Here is a 22,752-nt window from a genome sequence, read left to right as displayed (position 1 = left end):
ACAGGTCACCCGATTCACAGGTTCTGAGGATTAGGACATGGACATCCTTGGGAGGGGCGTGATTCTGCGTGCCACACCATGAAACATTTGGATGGGCCTCATTCAACCAGTAACTGTTTATTAAGCACCGGTGGGCGCCTGGCACCTACTGGGAACAGCAGTGAAGAAATCAACTGCATTACATCTACGAAAACCCCATTTCCAAATAAAGCAACATTTCGAGGTTCCCAGTGGACACGAACGTTGGAGGGAACACTATTCAACCCAAGACAAGTGGCATATGCCAGTTTCACCCCTGGGCACACTTCCGTGCCTCCCTACAGCCTCTGAATGCTAGAGGCCTAAGCAGGTTCCCCAAGCTGTTTCATACTGTCCCCGACCCAGGACACCCAGTGCTGTCAGGGGACTGGAGTGCGGACAGTTATTTAGCAAACATTTTATTGAACACTCTGTGCTTCAGGCGTCTTAGGCACTGGAACTTAGAAGGGCAAGCACAACCTTGCCCCCAGGGGCTTCATCCTTGCCAGGCGAGACAGGCACAAAGCAAATAAAGAATGTCAGGTGGGGCCCCCCAACATCTAAGTCAGAAAGATGGGCAGGAACCAACTGGGAGGCCAGGGAGGGGCAGCTGTGAGGTGGACAGAAGCCCAGTGGTGCCCAGAACGGCTCCAAGCAGGAGAGAATGACTGAGACGTGTGGAATCACAGGGCTGAGGGGGTACTGGTCAGAGCACCCTAAACCCAACAAACACGCATTCTAAAGAGGGAGTGCTTCTGAGAAGCCCAGAGGTGGCTTTTCCATGATGAGAAAATTGGGTTTGTTTTCTAACATGTGAATGCGCTGACACCGCCCAGGCCCCAACCAGAAAAATCAGGGCTCTGCCATCAGCTTTTGAAACAACTTTATTAGAAGGCTCTTTTTCAATGACAACTTCCATTTCGTTCTTAATTTGTTTTTTCACAAATTCCAGTTATAACTATATTTATATATAACGGTAATTTTTGCATTGATCTTTGCATCCTATTTAAATTGTCCTCATCAGGCCATTCTGGTGGGATGGAGGTACAACTGAGGTTGCAGGTTGACCAGCATTACTGAACAGGGGCAGCAGGTGGGGGGGTGGCGGGAGGAGCCCACGTCACAGGTGGAGTGGGGAGCTGGCTGCCCTCTCCTCTAGCCCTACCCCAAACTCACAGTGATAGGCGCCTTGCTGCCTTGTCATTCAAAAAGGGTGAAATAAAGCAATCCTCCCAGTCCGAGGAGGGATCTAGATTTCCGTGGTCAATGGAACTGAGATTTCTCCCACTCTTCTGCCCCCAACCAAACCCTCAGATCCTAAGGCTTCCTGGGTGCACGCACACCCCAACCTGCCAAAGGGCATCTGTGCAATCAGGGTCCCCCCACCTTCTACCTGTGGACAGAAGTGACGTCGGTGCTAGCAGTGGTGGGAAGGGTCGCTCCCACGGACCCCCTTCCTGTCCTCACCCCACCTCTCGGATGTTGGGAAGGTACAATCGACCATGAACATAAATATGAATAAAAAATGAACTTGACAATGACAGGCTATTAATTAAACAAATCTATAAAAATAGGTAGGACATAACTCTGTTCAAATAAATACGAAATAAATAGGCTCCAAGCAGTGTGATACATCGCGTCAGTGGAATGTGAGGCTGGTCCCACTTGCCCCAGTTGGGACTGGACATAAATCCCCAGGGGCATCAGAAACAGACTTTAATGCCATCAGCCAAGCTACCCACTCCCTTTGTCTTCCTTCTGGAAGCAGAGAATCTGCACATTTGTCCAGCTTGTCTTTCTGAACAAAACCCTTTTCTCGACAACACATAATTAAGGCCTCTAACCCTTTTCCTTCTCGCCAGGGCACGCGGACACAGGGCAGAAACTGCCCTTCGCGCTACAGCACGCCCCACTGCCTCCAGCCAGAGTGGGGACGGGACGTTGGTTCTGAGCTGGTGCCAGTCCTGACAGAACCCCGGGAGGCCCCCCAGCAGCATGGTGTGGAGGCCTCGGGGATCCCAGGACCAGTGCTCGCCTTCCAGACAGCCAGCGGTGGGGCAGGGCCTCGCCCCTGCACGCACGTGCACATCGGGATGCCCAGCTGCTGGTGAGCTCAGATGAGGTGAGCGCAGAAGCCAGACTCCTCCCTCCTCCCTCCACGACTGAGGAGTGGCTGTGGCAGGGTCGGGTGCAACCACCTTTGACCACGGGCTGAGGAGAGCGGAGTGAGGAGGGATGTGGGGAGTGGGCTGGCAGCCCTCCTCCTACCATATTAAAACAGCAGTGAGGAAGAAGCAAAGTGGGCACAGGGAAGGTGCCCACAGGCAGACCAGAGGGCCGGGGCCCGCGGCCCATGTTCTGGGTGCGAGGAAGAGATGGAAGAACTAAGCCAGCCTCCAAGCCCTGCTGTTTGGCAGGCACTGCGGGAAACGTCCTGTCCCTACTGCACATAAATAAGCCTGTGTCCTGCTGACCCCTGGACCCCAGGGAACACCAATGGGTCTTTCCTGGAATGGACATGGGGGTGGGCCAGGGTCAGCAGGACGTATCCGGTGGGCCCGCCAGCGTTTCTCCCCTCCCTTGCGGGTGCATCCCAGGGCTTTCACAGCTCGGCTTAAGTCAGCTTAGTGTTGGCACATTCACAGAATGAGATGGCTACACATCCCGGGGCCGCGGGCCCAGGATTAGCGAGTCCGCTGGGCGGCGCTGCCCTCCCTCCCGTCACCGCGACTGCACGCCCAGAGTGATCTTCAGGTTCTCGTACACCACGTAGCTGATGCTCACGGCTGGGATCACCTTCATGAAGTTTGGAGCCAGCCCCCGGTACAGCCCGAAGGCCCCCTCGGTCCGCAGGATCTGTTTGAAGAGGCTGCTCATGGTCACCTCTGGAGCGCCCTCAATGGAGGCTGCAGTGAGAGAGGCTGTACATCAGAGGTCTTTCGCCACCTCCTCCCTGGGTCCCATGGGGCCGGGCTTGGACCAGCCTTACCTTGAGCCTGCATCCGGGTTCTGACCAGAGCCAGTGGGTAGCTGGCCAGCTGGCCACAGGTGCTAGACATGGTGCCGCAGGCCAGGAGCACGAACACGCCAGGGTCTGCGCTGTTTACTGCGTAGCGCTGTAGCCAGGCGTTCTTCAGCGTCTGCAAGGGGAAGGGGGACAGGGATGAGCAAAGGTGCCTTTGAGCCCCAAGAAGAGCTCGTGAGGCAGTGAAAGGCTGGAGTAGGGGTGCCGGGGGGACACGGATGCTGGATCCCCATCACATGGGATCCGCGAGGCCACTGTAACCTGATTTACTTGGCCTGGGCTGGCTGAGCTGCTGCCCTTTGTTTATGCTGGCACTAGGGATTCCCAGGTAGGACAGGGAATGGGGATGAGGCAGGGGCAACACTCTGCCCAGAGAGCCTGACTTCCGTGTTCTGGAGTCTGCTGGGGGCCCACTGAGCCCCCAGGGCACTGTGCTCTGGAGATCTACCTGCTGAGCCTGTGGGGGGCAGAACCTAGGGGCTGTGGTGGGCAGGCAGAATGACAGGAGACCTTTGCAATGAATAGGCCGAGTCTGGAAGGAGACACTCTTTGTTGCTGTTCCAGGTCTAAGCCATCCCCAGTGGTCTATCAGGCTGGGGTCCTGACAACGGGTGGGGCCATGGCGAGGAGAGGGTTTCTGAATCTCTCCCTTTAGTTCGAGGGGCCTAAGCCTTCTGGGGCCTCACCTCGTAGACGGCTAGGTCTATCCCGGCATAGGGGATGATCCCCAGCATGTTGGGAACGTAGCCTTTGTAGAAGGCGGTCACTCCCTCTCTGGCCAGGATCTTCCTGGCACAGTCCAGCATGCCTGAGTACTGGCCCGTCTTCCGCAAGGCCATCCGGGTCTTTAGAACCTGCGGATCCCAGCGAGAGCAGCAAGTGTGAGCACGGCCCACTGCTCGTCACCCTCACCCCGACGCGCACTGCCTGCCCCAGGACCAAGGTGGCCCCTTACCTCCATTGGGTAGATACTGCTCTGGGCGATGGCCCCTGCCAAGGACCCTGCCACAAGTCTCTCGTGAATCCTCAGTGTCTCCTGGTCACTCCCAACAAGACGTTTGATCTAGAACAGGGAGTGAATAAACTGATACACCCCAGGGACCAGTGCACCCGCCCCAGTCCCACCCTCCCTCACGGAGCCAGTCAGGTTGAGCTGAGACATGGTGTCCCTGGCACATGTGACACTTCCCAGAGATGAAAGGAACTGGCTCCCAGTGGACATGGCAGCAGAGCCAGGGTCAGCCCCAGGTCCCCCACTTCCCACCTCGCCCTGCTGTCCTCAGGTACAAGTGACTGGGCATCAGCAGGGCAGGGACCTCAGCCCAGGGGAAGCTCGACAGGCAGTTGCCAGTTGGCAACTCTCCTGGGGAGCCGCATCCTCACCTGTTCGTAGGCCATAAATTTGATGGCTGACTCGGGGGCAATTTTGAGGACATTGATGCCATTGCCCCGCCAGAGTGACTTGGCCCCTCCCTCGCGAATCATCTGGGTGAACCCACCCACGATGCACATGTTGTTGCTGCGGGAGGCGTGGACCTGAGGAGGGAAGGACGAGAGGTCAGAAAGAATTCAGTGGCCACAGGGCTGCCATCGCCTGACACGTAGCCTCTTCTCACTGGCCAACAGTCAAGGTCGGCAGGCAGGCTCTTCCGTCTTGCATTCTGAAGACTTTATTATGAAAAAATTTCATAATAAAAGACTTTGTTATGAAAAAATTTCAAGCATATACAACAGTAGCTTCCATGAATCCACAATCAGCTTTAACATTCATGAAACCACAGCTGCTCCTGTCTCTGCGATGCCCCCCTGCCGCTGGGCTACTTTAAAGTATGTCCCAGGATGGTGTCATTTTACCCAAGTGAAATGCTTTCTACCTCTACAGCATTCCTGGGCATTCCCTGAAGACAACAAACTGAAGAGGCCCTGCGTTTGAGCCCCTTAGGCTCAGAGGAATGAAGTCCCGGCAGTCAGGTGACTTGCCTAAGGTCACATAGCTGTGAGGGTAGGAGAGGGTCAGATTCCAGGCGTAGGGCTCTTCCCTCTGAACCACTCTACTTCCTGGTTTCAGCTCAAGAAGGGGGTTTAGATTCTCCATCCCCAGGCTTCAAACACAGGCAGGCCCAGGAGGGCAAAGGGACAAGGGAAAGGATGACATCTTTTCTGAGCAGGTCTCCTGGCTCAAAAAGTGCCAGAACACAAGCAAGGGGACAAGCGGTGATTGGCCCCTGTTCGGACGATGCTGAAGTCCAACAGTGCATTCTTGTGCGGCTTGATTTTGCAACCCTGTCCCTGACGTTGGTCTAGCTTATCTCTGCCCTATGGACGTGGAATCTGGAGTCTGGCCCAGGTAATGGCGTCTAGGTCAGGTGAACATCTGCTTTAGGTACATCTTGTATAGGACGCCACCTGCATGTGGCGTCCTATACAAGATGTACCTAAAGAAAGGTTCCTGCCACACCCCAGTTCTCAATGGCTTCACCTGTCTATATTAGGGCCCTATAATGTGATCCCTGGCTTAAAGGCCTCAGATAAAATTAGATCGACTATGTGTGAAACGTTACCCTGGCCTGGTTCTAATGTTACCCTGTCTGAGCAATAATTCCAATCTAATTTATTGGGATAGAAAAATAAGGGCCCAAAGCAGGGCCCCAAACAAGGGACAGGAAACCCCCCCACTGAAGAGCCCCGGGGTGGAAAGCGGGAGGTTTGGGGACTGTTTTCCTGCATACCTGCATGAGCACCTTGAGTCTGTCCAGGGGGGCGGTGCAGGTTCTGGATACGGCCCCCGCCCCACCTCCGGCCACAAGGTGTCTCCACCACATCCCCGTCTGCCTCTCCTCCACCGTGAACTCATCGGGGACTGTCAGATTCTCACCCACATCAAAGATCTGCAAGGAAGACCGACAGAGATAAAACAAACAGGCCCTGACGCCTGCGGCAAAGCTTCCGGTGGACAGCTAGGTCTACAGCCTTCCACCATCCAGCATGGCCGACACCCCAAGGGACCACTCAGACGATGAGAAAGCCAAAGACTCTGGGTGGGAAACTAATACACCTCCTCCCTTTCGCTAGCTGAAGGTGGCGAAGCTCTGGTCCGTGTCTCTGGCCTTAGAGAGGTCAAGGTATAGAATCTGAGAGCACAGCTGGAAGAAAGCAGTTCCAAAACCACAGACACAGCCCTTTCAATCACTGTCAGGGAGTTCCTGGAAGAACAGCTTACAAAGGCAATTTCAGGCTGGCTGTACAAAAAGGATTAAGTCAGGGGTGAAAATTCTCCTGAAACCTGATGTGTAACCAGATCACACTGGCAGAACATTACGTAAGGACTCAGCAAATATGAGCGGGTTGCGGTGCCTGCGTAACACCCCCTCCTCTGGCCGGCAACCTGGCTGGTTAAACAGAGCCAGCTCTTCTCTGACCCCGGGGCTGCAGGTCACACCCAAAGGTCAGCCTGTTCCTACCCTAGGAGCAGTCCACTTAATTTCACCCATCAAAGATAGCACATGCCCCCCTGAGGGTGCCCTGGCCTGCGCACTGAGGGAGACAGACCAGGAGGAGTACCTCTGCTACACCTCCCCACCCCCCTAGAGCTGATAGTCCGGGGTGGATAAGACTGAAATTGAGAGGGGACTCAGCGAGGACCCGCAGAGAGGGACACACCCCGCACGAAAGGGAATCAAGGGCAGGGTGAACGCGGCCACTACGGGCGAAGCTGCACATCTGTATTTCTCAACGACACCTATGACGGGGTGAAAGGGCCGCACGCATGCGATGGTGGGGACCTATCTTTTTGCCGTGGAGGGGAGCAACAACACCTATACTACCTGTTCTCTGTAGAGCGCCCCGCCCGCCCCAGGAAGCCTCGCATTGCTTTGGGAGAACAAGGAGCATCTGGGGAGGGGTGTTTGTAGTTGGCCTTGAAGAACAAGCAGCACCCTGGGCGGAGGAACCCTGTGTTTGGGGAATGGTCAGGTCGTTTAGATGGGCTGGTGCGTGGGAAACAGGCAGGCCGGGACCCCCACCCCCACGATGGGGCCTGATGCTGGGCAACAGGGACCCTGTGGATGGCCAAAGCAGAGACCACCTTCGGGCCCTGGAAGCGTGGGGCTCACCGTGGAGTGCTTCCAGTACAGGATGATCTCGGGGATGTTTTCCACGGGGTGCAGGAGGTGATAGTCTCGCCACTCGTTCCAGTCGATGGTCATCGTGCCGTTCTTATCCATGCTGCAAGGGAAACACAGGTGCCACTTCAAAACAGGCCCCATCTGTCAGCTGCACTTCCCGCCTCCAGGTGAGTCAAGGGCAGGCACGTGGCCACCGAGGAAACCACGGAAGGTGCCTGCCCCCCAGGAGAAAAGGCGAGGTGGCTCCACACCCCACTTTGTACAAAATGGGTTTAACGGCCCACAAGAACCCTGTTCCGATCAGGCACAGAGATCAAGGAGGAAGGCAGTCACCAGGGTGACACGGATACTTACTAGGTGACAGGGCCCCAGAAGTGGCCCATTCGTATTCTGACAGACAGACAAAGGGGATGCAGAGGAGAGAGGAGAAACAACACATATAAGTGCTCGGAGCAGATGTTAGTGAGGCAAACACACAGCACAGCACGAGGACGCGCCCTCCACAGCAGCCAGGGAGTGGGCACAGGAAGCTGCTGTCCCTGACCAGCTGGCTTCGGGCCCCAGGGACGCGGAGAGGGTCGGCCAGGAGAGGGAGCCGCTGCTAGGGCTCTTCCTTGCGACTTCCCAGCACAGCAACTATGCTGTCCCCCAGGACTGCCACTCACTCTCGACCTGTCTTTTAGGGCAGCGCATCTGACTGCGGTGCTCAGTTCACTGTAAGTGGAACGCTGGCACGTGAGCCCTGTGCCCATTTCACGAGCAGGTGGAGAAGGTGTTCCTTGCTCGCCTTTCACCTATTTGAAATCCCCCCAACTAGTCTTTTCTCTTCATGGGTCACTGGTGAAGGGGCACACTGCCAGCTGACCAGGAACCCGGGAGGGCTTACTTATTCATCCCTTCAAACCGCCAGAACCCAAAGTTTGGAGAACAGGGTCAACGCAGTGAATGACACCAGAGAGTCAGTCCAAGAACCTTTCTTTATCACGGTGTATTTCGTTAAACCAAGTAAAGAGACTGGCTAAGCACTCACCTCTTGAGAATTTTTTCTGCCTGTTGTTCAGATATCTTGACTCCCAGGTCCCGCAGGGACTGCATGATCTCCTGAGCATCGATTCTTCCTGCAACAACAGAGGCTGTGAGCTGGGAGCCAGGCCCACCGAGAACCCAAGACCAGGCCTGCCGCTGGCTCCAGAGGCAATGCTCACCATCGTTCTTTTTGTCCAAACTCTTGAACACTAGCCTCAGTTTCTTCTCGTGATCTTGGAGATAATGGACGAACTCTTCAAAGTCTAGCTGCCCATCAAGGTCTTTATCACCAGCTTGTACAATTTTCTACAAAACAAAAGTAAGGTTTCATACTTTAATTCATGCATCAGCTTGGGTCTTGTGGCACCCTGTTCCTGGGAAATAATTGTGCCAACCCATGAATAGAGGTGTCCCCAGTGACCGGAGACGCTTCCCCTGCTCTATTCCCAAAGCCACCACTTGGGCCAGAACCCAAGCAAGAGCCCACCTTGCTTCCCTCTCAAGCAAAGAGGAAAAGCAGCCCCCAGAGGAGACCTTCAGACAGGCCAGCAGTGGCGGCCTTGGCGCGCTCTCGTTCCAAGTGTTCTAAAGACTAACCTGTCGTAGCTGCCAGGATCAGCTGCTTGGCTCCCCTGCAGTGCTGTCCCTGGTGCCAAGCAACTGCCCACATGCTCTCTTCCCTAATGTGCGGGTGGCTTTGGAGCTCCAGGTTCCATTGGGAACTCTGCAGCTTGCTGGTTTTATCCCTACAGGTGGCAGTGGCCCAGGAACAATCAGGGTGGCCAGGGTGAGGGTATGGGGCAGAGCCAGCCCCTGCCAATGCCTCCTTGGCAAAAACACTGTCAGAGAGAACTCTAGAGGCTGGAGTTCTTGGGCATATGTTCGATGGTGCTACAAGTCCCTGATCTCTGGGGAACTTGATGATATAACCAACCTCAGCTTTCTCAACCAGGCACTGTAAAATATGGCAGATCCACTTAGTTTAGTGACCCAAGAAAGCTTGAAGAGACCCTGCTGCTTGGCAGTGAGGTTCCAAGTCACGAGTCCTGCTAAATGCTTTACCTCTAGTAACCCGCCGCCCTCACGAACAGCTGTCTGCTATCACTTCCCCATTTTATAGAGAAAGAAATAGGAGCTCGGAGAAGATACGTCATTTATTCAAAGTCACACAGCCAGGGAAGGCGGGATTCAAGCTGGGCCTTTTGAGACTCCAGAGCCTCCTCCCTAGAGATGCTGCTGCCACCCTAAAGGTTAATCTCAAGAAGGTGAGGGACACACATGAGTCACTCCAACCCAGCAACACCCCAAAACTAAGACTTAGAGTCTCCTAAGGAAAATGATTAGAGTCTTCCTGCATTGACCAATTCTCACAGTGAGAAATGCACCCACTATCCATAGACCAATATGGGTTTCAAAGTCTTCTGGGCCAGTGTGTTTGGAAATCGATGGACCATTGGCTCGCCGGCGCTCTCCAGCAATTACAATCACAGTCACTCTCTGAACCACCTGATAGTTCTCTGTGATTGCTCAGCCACTAAGGGTGCTAGGAGGAGGGCTGGGTAGATACTATGTCACCTAACATGAACCAAAGAACCCTGTGGGTGTGGCTGGAATGTGAGACCAATGCCGATAAATATTTTATCTATTATCTAGTTATGTTAACTTCCTGCAGACATTCGTGTTCTAAGCCAAGAACGATACAAATTATGTATAGGGATCGCTCCAGATTTATGGCAGGAGCAGAAATAGAATCTACATGACATTTAGGGAGGAGGTGAATGGCAGGCACAAAGCCCTTGGGTATTCAGTTGCTCTGCCACCAAGGCGAACCATGTGCCTTACTGGGGTGAGTGCCCTGTGATACAGACAATCCAAGAATGTGCTCATTGCAGCTGATTTCCAAAACATTCTCCAAGTCCTTGATTCTCCCTCAGTAGCCGATGGGCCTACTTTCTGTCTCCTTCCTAGATTACATAAATCACCATGCTCTGCACACCATCTGACCTCTGCCCTCATGAGCACAGGGGGATAGCACAGGATAGGATTAACAGAGGTCAGCGTGGCCCTTTAGGGGCCAAGAGACCCCCACAGTCTGTAGCTGATTCCCCATCTTTAAAACGGTAATGATTTCCACTGCCTCCCTGCTCCACAGCGATGTCTGGGAGGCACCCCTCACCTCACATGTTGGTTCGTTTCACCGAGGGCACAGCCCTGCCAGCTCTGGCTCTGTAGCTACAGACCCAACTCCTGGGCCTCTAATAAGAAACCTCTGCCCCTGCCACCCCGCCCCCCTGCCTTGGCTCAGAGAGAAACAGCCCCACGGCAGCTGGACAGTACTCCCTGCTTCTCAGAAACCCTCCCCAGTCCCCAGCAAGAGAATTCCTTTCCATCTCTCCCACAAGTGCCTTCCCTATAATTCCAGTGTTCCCTGGAAGTCACATGGAAGCCAGTCATTCCTGTGACCTAACCCCTTCCCTGGCTAGAGCCACATGACAAGCGGGGAGAAAACTCGCACCTTTCACACATGTACCCCTACTGCAGCACTCATCCGCTGGACAAACACTGATAAAATGCCCGCTGCCTTCCACGGCCTGGCGTGGCCCCGGGTACAGACCTGCTTCCACTGGCGGAAGGTGGAAAACTCCTGGGAGGGGATAAAAACACTGAGTTTGAAGATGGACTTCAGCTGGGCGGGAAGCCCCTCGGACTCAAAGTACTGGAACTCAGTCTGGGCCTCCCCGATGAGCGGCACATACAGACACAGGCAGAGCATGCTGACGAGAGAGCCGGCGCTCAGCTGCCACCGGCCACCGCGGCAAGTTCTGGCAGTGTGGAGAATGGGGAAGATATGCCAGAGCACAGCTGTCATTGGCTGCTCAAGCCCCGCCCTTTTGCTTAATTGAAAAAAGTCCGCCCACTCTAAGTCCTGCCCACAGCCAATGAGCACAGATCCCTTAGGTTGCTCAAGAGGAGGGGTGTAGAGATCAGGGCTGACGTATGTCACTTGCTCCCGGAGTTAACTCTTCGGAGACAAGCCAACCATTCTGACCTGCCCTGGTATCCTACTCAAACAAACCTTCACCCTCCGGCTGCCAACCCCTCCAAATGAACAAATAGTTTTCAGCCTGTTTTTTCACAAGGTCCCTAAACGCGTCACACAATACGGTGGTTTCTGCCCCTTAGTCAATCATTCCCAACAGAAAAATGAGTGGATGTAGAGATTGACTCAATGCTCGTTGGCAAGGGTCCCAGTTTAGCTGTGAGGGTAGAAATCAGCGGTGGTGCTGGTGGTGACTGAAAGCCGGGTCCCCAGCCACCCGTGAAGTGGCCCCGCTGTGGGCTCACTCATCTGAAGCGGGGTTGCCTCCTCCCCCACCAGCTGGCTGAGCACTGGGCTGCCGTGGCCACACAGCCTTCTGGGCACAGTTCTAGCCAGCTCCAGTGACCTTTTTCCGGGCCACTCCACAATGTGGCACTTCAGAACCCACCCCTGCCCCTGGGGGCCCCACAGCGACATGATGCGGGCAGGAAGAGGACACTCTGGGCTAAAAGGTCGTTCGTTGTGCTGAGAGACCGCACCAATCTGGGGTCAGCCAGGGCCTCATTTAAGACCCATTGGGGTAGTCTCTGAAGCCCACGTTCACTCAAAATACTCGAGGGTTCAGCATAATTATAGCTTTCTGGCCTGGGAGCTATGCTGTTCAAGATGGATGTAGTTAAACTTTAAATTAATTAAAGTGAAATGAAATGAAAAATTCAGTTTCTCGGCGGCATGGCCACAGTTGGAGTGCCCCACAGCCTCATGTGCTCACTGGGCAACACTGCTCTAGATTGGCCCTTTGAGGTGAGGATGAGAGAAAAATCTCAGGTCCCGGAAAGTCAAGATTTGATCTTGAGGATTTCAGGGAGATCCTCTCCAGGCCAGCCTGCAATCTCTACCTCGTTCCTTCTCCACAGAAGGTGTCAGAGATTCGTGCTGTGGAGGAAGAAAGTACGTCACAAAGAAGAAAAAGCAACTGGTCTCGCCTTGTTCCTGCTACAGTGTACCATTTCCTAATATAGACCGAATCGCACTACCAGGAGGGATAAAAAGGGATATAGCTATCATTTGGGGATCAACAAAAGTGAAAGGAATTTCTTAATTTGCTAAAAAGCTTTTTGTGAAGAATTTGAAAAAGGGTTTTAAAATAAAATGTTGATGCTTACGCACATTATGAACCAGATTTTATTACCTCATATGACATATCGGCCCTTCTAAAAGAGATCTGATGATGAGTCAGTACAAACAGGTCTTGGGCTTCACTAACATGGATCCCATGAGATACCCAGACACAGCTCAGGACTATCCAGGTTGATTCCAGCTCAGTCTCCACCTAAATCCCATGACACTTAAGAGATACTGCTGTCAGTTAAAGCTGTCCGATCCACAATGTTCTGCTTTGGGGTTATTTTTAGAGATAAGATCTTATCGCACATCTTATCTCTCTGGGATCCTGGAAGGCAGGAGGCTATTGTTTCAAACCTTTGTACCTCCTGGTGTGGAGGGAACCATTGCCAGGATCACAGAAGGTGCTAGATCTAAGCAGTTTCTGTATGAATGAATCGGGCTTGGCAGGCCTCTAAAATCCCAACACAACCATTCTTGAAGAAGTCCTCAGGTTTTATTTTATCCAGCTCAACAAGACAATGTATTATTTTTTATTTTAAAGGAGGTTCTCATTTATAAATAAGAGCTCAATTTAAAAATGCTGATGTTCCTTTGTTAAATTATTCACGTATCCTTCTGAAACGAAAATAAATTACACAGATCTGTTGAAGTATCTTATGTCAACGATGACTAGTTGTTCCAATATAAAATGGCAGATATTTTGGCTAAATAAGTAAGTTGTCAACTGTAGATGTTAATTTCTTAATAACTGTATATTTCAAATAATTTTGGTAATCATAAATGTACCATTGAGGTTTTTTCTTTGTACCGTTGAGTTTTATGATATATTTAACAAGACAAATCTAAGAGATTTAAAAACAATTTGAAATAAAAGTAAAACCTCTGTATTATATTTGACATATAAGGAAAAATAATTAAAATTTTATCAAATAAGAGCAATGATTTTCTAGAAAAAAATAGCATGGAATCTCTTCGATTATAACAAAGCTCATTACTTTACAAAAGTATCAGGAAATGTTCTCTGAAAAATTCTACATGTGCTTATCAAGATGTTATTTTACAATGCTAATGTTAATTCTATTCCAATGTTAATTTTTTTTTTTTAGGCGAGGCAATCCTTGGTTGAAGTCACAGACTGCAAGGACCTTGTCAGTTTATGATCCCTTATTTTATTTTTTATGCCTACCTAGTTCTTCCTAGGTGGTCTCTCATCCAAGTACTAACCAGGCCCCACCCTGCTTAGCTTCCGAGATCAGACAGGATCCGGCTTGTTCAGGGTAGCATGGCGTAGGTAGACTGTATTCCAATGTTAATTTTTAAAAAGGGTTTTAATTTATGTTTATTTTGAAACTATGACCCACTGTTAATTTTTAAAAAGGTGATGACTTATTTTTATTTTGAACTGTGGTCAAGTATAACAGAATGTCTTCACTGGACAAACTTAAGTTGGCATCTAACCAGCCCATCCTTCCAAATTTCACAGGTCATATGCAGAATCACGGAAGTTCTTCCCAAGACAATTTCCAGGTACTGTGTCCAAAGTAAATGCTTCAACCCTAAAATGATCCACAGTGGGGCCCAGAGGGGCACTGGGGTCACCCCTTAATCTCTGTGGTGAGCAAACAGGTCAAGAGAGGTAGCCCAAGCCCCGGCGCCTGGTGGTGGTGGGGCCGAGCCTCACCCAGGGCCACTTCAAAACAGCACCCAAACCTGACACCACCAAAAGGAGGTTTCAGAATTCAGTTTCTAAAGAACACCTGTAAGGCTGACACAGAGAATTATGGTAAGCAGTACTTCGAATTGGAAGGTGGTAGGTGTGTGGGAAAGGCGTAACCCGAGCGATTTTAAGCTTAGCCTGAGCTATAAAAGGCAACCAAAGAAAAGTATCCGTGTTATCGCTTCGGAATACATACGAAAGAAATACGAATAAGGAAGAAGACGAAAGCAGGGCTCGAGTTTGTTCTTGTTATCGCACGCCAGCTCAGGCCCTTTAAGGTCCCGGCATATCGCGCTGTGTCTCTCCCAGTCCTGCCATCTACGATCTCTGCTCTCTTATTCTAATTTCGTGACCCAGATCTACTTTTGTTTCCTCTCTTCTGACGTCCATTCATATGACAACTCGCATTCAGGAACAATGGCGGCAACTAGATTCCCTTAGTTGATTCCCCAGGTATCATATTTCATTGACTCTCTAAAGTATCAGTTCTTCTCGGAGCATCTTCTCGCCCTCGATTCCGCCCATGCCACCACAAGCTTTCCTTGTTCTACCACTCTGCTTCCTGCCAATGAAACAGGTGCTTCCTGTCGGTGAGTAAGACAGGGCAGGTAGACTACCTTGGGGAGTCCTGCATTAGGTCATAAAGTATGTCCCCCTCCTCTGCAGTGACTCAGACCAAGCCAAAATATTAACATGCGAGGGAGCCTTGCCCGCATCCTGCTCTAGCCCCACCTACCGGTAAAACACGAACCTCATTTGCTGTTGTGGCCACAGTGTCATTTGAGGATCACGTTGCCATGACAGCCCAGTGTAGCCGGTTTCCAATGAAACCTAGCTACACTTGGCAACTAGACACACAATAAGCAAAATTCTCTGAGCTTCTGAGAAAACAGCCTCTCAGGATCCGAAAGCTTGGATGCCCCCGAGGGCCCCTCCCACTCCAGACTAATGGCTTTCTCCTCCAACTGCAGAGTAACTGTAAGAGTAAGACAAAGGGGGAAACTGGAACAGTTCCTAGTATAAAAGCTTGTAGCGACCTGACTCACTAGCAGACATATTTAAATGGGGGAAATGAGAGCAAAAAAGAAAATAAAAAAGTTAGGGCCGCTAGGAAACTGAGAAACCTGAGAGCCAACGTGAACTTGTCTATTAAGGTTTCCAGAACGTTTCGGGAGCCTCTTCCTGAGAGAACGGTGAGGCTAGACCCCATCGGCCAGTGATCACAAACCCCGAAACCTACTTCCAAGAGCAGCTGCCCGGGAAAAGGACACAGGCTGCAGAAACACTCCTACTATTCCAATGATCAGTTGATCTGCTTTTAAAAAGTCCACACTACCCAGATGTCTTTCTTGCTTCACACCAAACCGGCTGATCCATCACCCTTTTGGGGTTCCCGCCACGCCCCCGCCAGCTGATTTCCTCTCCCTTCTGAGGAACAGAGCCAGTGAAGGGTGCGGGTCTCAGGTTCAGACCCCTCGCTCCTGATTCTACAGGCCAGGAGCTAAGCTGTTCATTACAGGAAGTCCTGATGTGAGGCCACTCTGAGGGCTGGCAAGAGGTGCCAGGATGAGTCTAGGAAGAGGAGCAGTTAATTATTAAAGTCAAAAGGAGGTGACTTTGAAAGGGAGCCAGCCAAGTCCTATAATCTCTTGGCAAGCAGATCCGTAGATAAAAGTTCGTCACAAAAGATAGCACCACCGTCATTTCTGAGCTTGTCTAAAATGATCAAAAGGTAGAAAGCGACATTTCTCAGCAGCACATCTAGAGCATAATACAGACTCTGAGATCCCCACCAATCGCAAGCCAGTCCCAGACTAAGGATTCCCCTCCAGGCTTAAAGGACTGCAAAAGTTGTTACAACAAAGATCCCTCCCACTTAGCAAAGGAAAATGGAACATTTATTTCTTAAATGTAGCAATTCATTTCAACAAATGCTTTTCCAGAAATCTACAATGAGCCAGACACAGGGCAGAATCTTCTTCTCTATTTGATTTTTACCCAGAGAAAGGAGAAAAGATTCAAAATAACTAAAGCTTAGGAGGTGAACAAGGTCACTGCCACTGTAGGCAGGAGAAATCTCAGCCAGATGGTGCTTCCACTCTAATCCTGAGAACCCACTTGGCTGGTCTCATTAAAAACTACTTTCTTAAGGGAAAGCAGAGAAACGCAGGGCAAAGCTCCACACAGATTAGGAGTGTGATATCACCTCTACCCCTCCCTATTTAACCCTGGGCAAATCACTTAATCTTTCGGCACCTCAGTTTCCTTATCTATGAAAAGCGGGGTGGTCAACACTTACCTTGGCTCTTAAGAGGATCAGATGAGATAACCCACCATCAGGGCAGGAGAGGGATGGAAGGCCCTGGCACTCACAGACCTACAGACCCAAGAGAGGCACCAGCCCTGCACCTTGAGACTCCAGCCTCTCCTCTGACCACCCACTCCCTTCCTCCCAGCCCCAAAGACCCTCTGCCCACCAAGGCAAGGGGTCTGACCTCTGGGTGCAGGATAGGCTGGCCCTGCCCAACTAGCCCTGGGTTCAACTTTGAAGGTTCACCCTGTCGGCCACTTAGCTCGGTCCTCCCTACGTCGTTCAGATATGTTAAGACATAAGACACACCGTAATCGTTTGTCCTTTACTTTCGAATAGCTTTCTGGGGCCAAACGGACAAACCTAAAGCAAATCTAAATCTATTGCTTTGACCTTCCTGCCCCAGATGGCCACACTGAAGAGGTCATAGCAGGGTAATAAAGCTCTTACAGGGGCCTCAGAAAGATTCTGAACTGAAGATTTGGGTTTCTTCATTGTCTAACTCTCCTCCCTGGTCCCCAACACCAAACTGACTGATTTATAAGTCCTCTCTTCCTCCCCACAATCCAGCTTTTTCCAGGAAAATGTTCCTAGACCAGCCCCCCTAAACTAGGAGGTCCTCTTGGGGTTGTCGTACCTTAGGAAACTGCTCAGCAGGTCCGACCACCAGCAAAATGGTGGGTCTCTTTTCGGTGGCCTCAGCCCTTCCGTCCTGTTTCCCCAAAAAGCTTGACATCTTGTCTCCCTGAGCAGGAGCTGGGGTGCCTCTGACTTCGTTATCATTCCCTTCTCTGGAGCCTTGGCACCCAGCCCTAGGGAAAAAGCTGGACAGAAAATGCCACAGCATCTGCAACATCACGGCTTTCTCCCAACGTCGCCGACGGTGACTGGTCACTTTTAAGGAGGGATGTGACCACAATATCAAGGGTCGCTGGCTACACAGCTGCTTGGAAGACTAGCCTGGGGAGTTGTAAGGCTGGAAGCTCTGCATGCAGTGGCTGTTTCCTGCTCTTTCAAATTTGCTAGCACTGCTGTCGTGCCTGGCCTGAGAAATAGCTCACTGTAAGAGAGCCCCGCCGGGCTGCTGGCAATGAAGAGAGCAGCTGGAGCTTGAAAACTCACTTCTGTAGGTGAACGGTGATCAAATGTTTGGCTTTTTTAAAAAAAAAGGAAAAAGCAATAGCCCGATAGACCTCTCCCAGAGGCAGAAGCAACTTCGAGCTCTCAATTATTCAACTGTCTTCGCTCAACTAATGATCATCACACAAGCGAGGACCCGAGCATCCAGCCTGCATTCTCACTGCAGCAGGGCGCGGCCAATCACCTCTGCCGACACTACCAAGTTCATTATCCCAACCAACAACATCCCTCCAATCACAGGCGGCCGATTCCCTGCCTGCAGCCTTGTACTTCTGCAGGGAGGAGCCGATGGCAACCTCCAGATGAGCGTCCAGGCTCACCAATCCACCCCGAGCCCAACTTCCTTCGTTCCGCTGGGTTGTTTCTGGGATGACATTTACCATCAAGTTTAACATGATCAAAAGTCCCTGGCAACATCTCCTAAGACACCTAGCAATACTCTTCTTGTTCCGTGATGCCATTCTTTTCAACCATGTATAACACGATGCACTCCACCCTTGTCTCCCTGTACACGGTGAGCTGCTTGGAGACGGGAACCAAGTGACAGATCTTTCTATCCTTCGTAACCAAAACCAGACACCAATTAAGTCTGTAGACTGATCTGTGTAAATGCTTATGAATAAAAGGAAATTAATTTTTGCTCATTTGTTTAATTTACTAGCAGACAAATGCAGGGACTAGCTACCATTATTCCTTGCAAAGGTGACCCTGTGAAAGTGTTCATAACCATTATTTTTAAAACAAACATGAAAAAGTTTAATAAACTGTGTCAGGAAGAGTATAGGGAACCGCACACCCTCATACGTTGCTATGAGTGAGTATATCAGTATGACCTCTCTGAAGAGCAATTTAGTCCCAGCTACCAATACCTCAAAAGCACAAGCCCTTTGACATAGCAATTCTACTGTAAGCAATTTATCCTATAGATATATTTGCATGTGAGAAATTTGTATATACATATTTATGCTATATAGGTGATCAAATATAAGGGTTATTTTTTTGCAACCTTGCTTATAACAGCACAAGTTTGGAAAGAACTTAGTCCCTTAAAAGGAGAATGGGTACATAAATTATGGCACACCATGCAAGGGGACCCTATGCAGCTGTTAAAAAGAACAAGGCAGCTCTGTATGTACTATTGTGAAAGATAATATAAACAGAGCCACTTCAAAAAGGAATCGGGAGCTGCCAACCCAGTGGAACTGCCTTGTGGGCCTTACTCCTCAAACCTTTGCAATGTTAAAACTGGGGAAAATAACCTTTGGACTGGGTTAATTAAAGATATCTTTCGAATTAGCATCATCATGTTAGTTTATCTGCAAGTATGGAAATTCCTCCTTTAGTTTAAAAGCACCCATAGAAATTTGTTTCTTCTATTCAGGTAATTATTGCCCTTCCCTTTCTCATAAATACCCCTTGCTTTTACCTCCAAACTGGAACGCTATTTGGGTTTTTGTCTGAATCAGTGCTTCTTGAATACCTATTCTTTTGGGTCTCAAATAAATGTTTGTTGCCTCTTACTTTGGCTTTTTATTTTTAGGTTAACGTTACTATGGAACAATTTGAAAATATCTTGTTAAATGAAAAGAGCAAGGTGTAGAAGAAAGGGGATAGAGAGCATGCTGTCATTTATTTCTAGGTTTTGTATATGTGAAAATATCTCTGGAAAGACACACTAAAATTGAAAAGATGGTTTGGGGCAGGGAGGGCACTTGCGGGTTTGAAGGGAGAAAGGCAGATGGGAGATTTACTTTCACTGAATATCCTCATATCCGTGAAACTGAATGATAAGCATGTATTACCAGGCATACATATGACGATTACTTAAAAAACAACACAAGAAGGAACAGTAAGATGGTCCTTGCAATCTGTGAGGTCAACCAAGGGTTGCCTTGCCTAAAAAACAAACAAAACTATTCTATAGGTTTGGATGCTCTTTCCACCTATTAGCTATTTTATTATCATTATCTAGAAAATAGTGCGTTCATGCAACTAATTAGTTTTTTGTCTTCTTTGTTTTCAAATTGGGCACTGTCCTAATTATCCTTTATTTGTGGCATGCCCTTAATTTGGTAATCTTTTGGTTTTTGTCTTCGATTTCTAAGTGTCTCAGTGTACCTGGGTCCTTGGTTCAACAAAGGAAACCCAGAGGGATTAAAAAGCACAGCCAGCAAGACAGGGGCCCACTTTGCAACTAAGTAGTTTTAACACTGCTAAAGAGAAACCCACAGGCCAAAAATGGCGTCACTTGTGCTAAAAGCCCATGATACCGAACCTAGATTGAATATCTGACCTAATTGCAGTTTCTACCTCTCCCAGAGATGTAATAATCTTAATCAATCAGTCCAGAATTTTCTGGTCAAGCAACTGTAAGGTAATCTGTCAAGTGGGCCTTCGCCGTTCCCCACACCAGTGGCCCACAGAAAGAAGAGGCAATCGTCAAGGTAAAAACACTTGCCATGCCCCGCCACCAAAGAAGCCATCCTGGATTAAAAATAATCCCTTCTTTTCTTTTGTTAATAGCTCCCTTGTCCCACCCTTCTTCCTCTAAAAACCGTCCATTTTAGACAACTCCTTGGAGCACCTGTCTCCTTGCTAGATGGGATGCTGCCCAATTCATGATTTCCTTATTAAAGCCAATTAGATCTCCAAATTTACTCAGCTGAGTTTTTTTTTTTTTAAACAATAGTAACTAAAGAAGAGCTAGTTCAGAGCCAAAAATCCTACTAAGTAAGTAATCCTTTCATGAAAATGAGTCTTGTTTTCAGGCACTGAAAGTCCGATGAAATGGAGCAGACAGTGATGTCTTGGGTGCCCACCTACAAACATAAGAGAAATCCCATGTTTAGTTGGTTACTGGCTTTTAATTTAATGGATTCCTACATATTGTAAAACTGAGTTATGAATTCAAGGGGTTCTGGCCAAGATGGAGTAACAGGGACCAATTCGGCTTCCTGCCAATAACAAACTTCCAGAATACATGTAAGAAATGATGGTTTTCAAGATATTGGACATCGGGCAAGGAAGGAAGTGACTCCTGAGAGATTCATACAAATGAGGTGAGCCTAGCTTTCTGGCTGGTATAGAGGGCGGGACTCAGGCAGAGGCCAGCAGTCTCCCAGTGTTGAAGAGACGGAACTGGAGGGCCAGGGAAGGCAGCGCAGCTAGAGTCTGCAGGACCTAGCACCACACAGGAGACAGCTGTGCAGAGAGCAAGTTCTGATCTACTGAAGGCCCCTCTGAGTCACAGCACATGCAAGTGAAGAAACTGCCTAAGCGTGGGAAGAGGCATCACAGCACTAAGAACAGTTCCTGTTCTCACCGGCCAGAGTGGAAACCTCATAACATAGTGAGTGAGGTTCAGGAAGGGTAGGGTACTCCAAGAGTTTTGCCTAGTGAGGCAAAACTAGCCCTACGGTAAACGCTGTTCTTGCCTAACAAAGCTTTAAAAAGCCCTAAAAGGCTCAAACTGTTTCCAAAAAATTGCATCTCAGAATAAAGCTCAAGGACATTTATAGGAATTCAAAAATACCCAGGAATCAAAAAGATAAGATCCAACAAAAATTTAGCAGGAATGCAAAGAAGCAGGAAAAGATGGCCCATAATGAGGACAGAAAACAATCAACCGAAACTGATCCAGAAATGACATAAGGATAAAATTAGTACACAAGGATATTGAAAGTCATCATGGTATTTCATGTGCTCAAGAAGCGAGCGGAAAGATCGTGATACACAGAGACACTGCAGATACTCTAGATGAAAACTACAATGTCTGAGATGAAAATATACTGGTTTTAACAGCAGATTAAATGATACAGAAGAAACAATTAATGAACTTGAAGAAGACACAGCAATGGCAACTTTCCAAGTTAAACGCATAGAGAAAAAAAACAAAACCAAAAAATGAGCAGAGCATCAATGAGCCTCGGGAGAATCACTAAGAAGCTAATATACACGTAACTAGAGTCTGTGAAGGTGAGGACAGAAAAAAATAGTCCCCCAACTTTATTGATAATTACAAATTCACAGTTCCAAGGAGCTCAACGAACACCAAACGTAAGAAACATCAAAAAAGGAAAAAAGAAAAACCTACACTAGGGCACATCACAATTAAATTTCTGAAAATCAGTAATAAGGAGGACAATCTTAAAATCAGCTAGAGAAAAAAATACCCATTACATACAGAGGAACAAAATAAGAATGACAGGGGTCTTCCCATCAGGAACAACCCAGAATTCTATACCCAGAAAAATACCGTCCAAAAGGAAGGTAAAAGAAGACTTTTCAGGCATACAAACACTGAAAGAATTTACTGCCAGCAGATCTGCTTTATAAGAAATATTAAAGGTGTTCTTTGCATAAAAGGAAAATGATATTGGCTGAAAATCTGGATCTATGGGAAGAAATGGAGAACATCGGAAAAGGTACCTGCAGAGTCAATATAAAAGACTTTTTTCTTATTTAAATCTCTGTTAAAAGATAAGCGACTATTTAAAGCAAAAATAAAGCAATTTTTTTGTGGGTTTATAACATAAGTAGAAGTAAAAGTGTATAAAAACCACAGTACAGAGGCTGGGAAGAAAGAAATTAAAGTATACTATTAAGATTCTTAAACTATTTGTGAAGTGGTATAATATCAGTTGAGATAGGCCGTGACAAATTAAAGATGTATACCATCATTCCTAAAGCAAGCATCAGAGAGAGAGAGAGAAAGCCAACAAGAGATAAAATGGAATTACAAATAATATTCAATCTACCGAAAGGGAGAAAGAGATGTTCTTCGATACAGTGTAATTAAATTAGAAATCAACGACAGAAAGCTATCTGGAAAATACCTAAATATCTGGAAATGACAACACATTTCTAAATAATCCATATATCAAAAAAGAAATCAAAAGGGAAAGTAGAAAGTATTCTGAATCGTGTGAAAGCACAACATATCGGAATTTGTGGGATGCAGCAGAAGCAGTACTCAGAAGGGAAGAGGTCAGAAAAGAAAGGTCTCAAATCAATGGCCTTCAGCTTCTGACCTCAAGAAATCAGAAAAGAACAAATTAAGCCCAAAATACGCAGAAGAAAGGAAACGGTAACCTAGGTGAGGGAGAGACCATGTCTTATTTATCCTAAAATCTCTCTGGTTCAGAACCTAGGCCAGAGACCAATGAAAATTTGTGCAATTGCAGATTTTGCCAATATTTTTATTTTAAAGCATTTCTTGTATCT

The 22,752-nt window shown here is 48.8% G+C and overlaps 1 protein-coding gene across 4 annotated transcripts in view; it reads right to left on the bottom strand.

Annotated features, from left to right (window-relative positions):
* Positions 1–884: 884 nt before the first annotated feature.
* SLC25A25 (solute carrier family 25 member 25) overlaps positions 885–22,752 on the bottom strand; it is a 37,114-nt gene continuing 15,246 nt past the window's right edge. For 2 of the 4 annotated variants that reach the window (XM_039861632.1, XM_039861630.1), the window contains exons 2-10: positions 8,373–8,499; positions 8,198–8,285; positions 7,156–7,267; positions 5,773–5,931; positions 4,427–4,579; positions 3,999–4,106; positions 3,730–3,897; positions 3,008–3,158; positions 885–2,924 (exon numbers count right to left, since the gene is read on the bottom strand). In XM_039861632.1, the coding sequence (XP_039717566.1) occupies positions 2,740–2,924; positions 3,008–3,158; positions 3,730–3,897; positions 3,999–4,106; positions 4,427–4,579; positions 5,773–5,931; positions 7,156–7,267; positions 8,198–8,285; positions 8,373–8,499 (1,251 nt within the window). In that variant the 3' untranslated portion in view covers positions 885–2,739. Of the gene's footprint in view, positions 2,925–3,007; positions 3,159–3,729; positions 3,898–3,998; positions 4,107–4,426; positions 4,580–5,772; positions 5,932–7,155; positions 7,268–8,197; positions 8,286–8,372; positions 8,500–10,807; positions 11,049–17,026; positions 17,306–22,752 lie in introns of those variants that run through there. The other 2 variants (XM_039861633.1, XM_039861631.1) reach the window with 2 other exon arrangements.

Source organism: Pteropus medius, unplaced genomic scaffold (assembly GCF_902729225.1).
Source record: "Pteropus medius unplaced genomic scaffold, Ma_sr-lr_union100, whole genome shotgun sequence".
In the NCBI taxonomy this organism is placed as follows: domain Eukaryota; kingdom Metazoa; phylum Chordata; class Mammalia; order Chiroptera; family Pteropodidae; genus Pteropus; species Pteropus medius.
The sequence above is the reverse complement of the archived record's forward strand: the minus strand, read 5'-3'. Positions and strand labels throughout refer to the sequence as shown.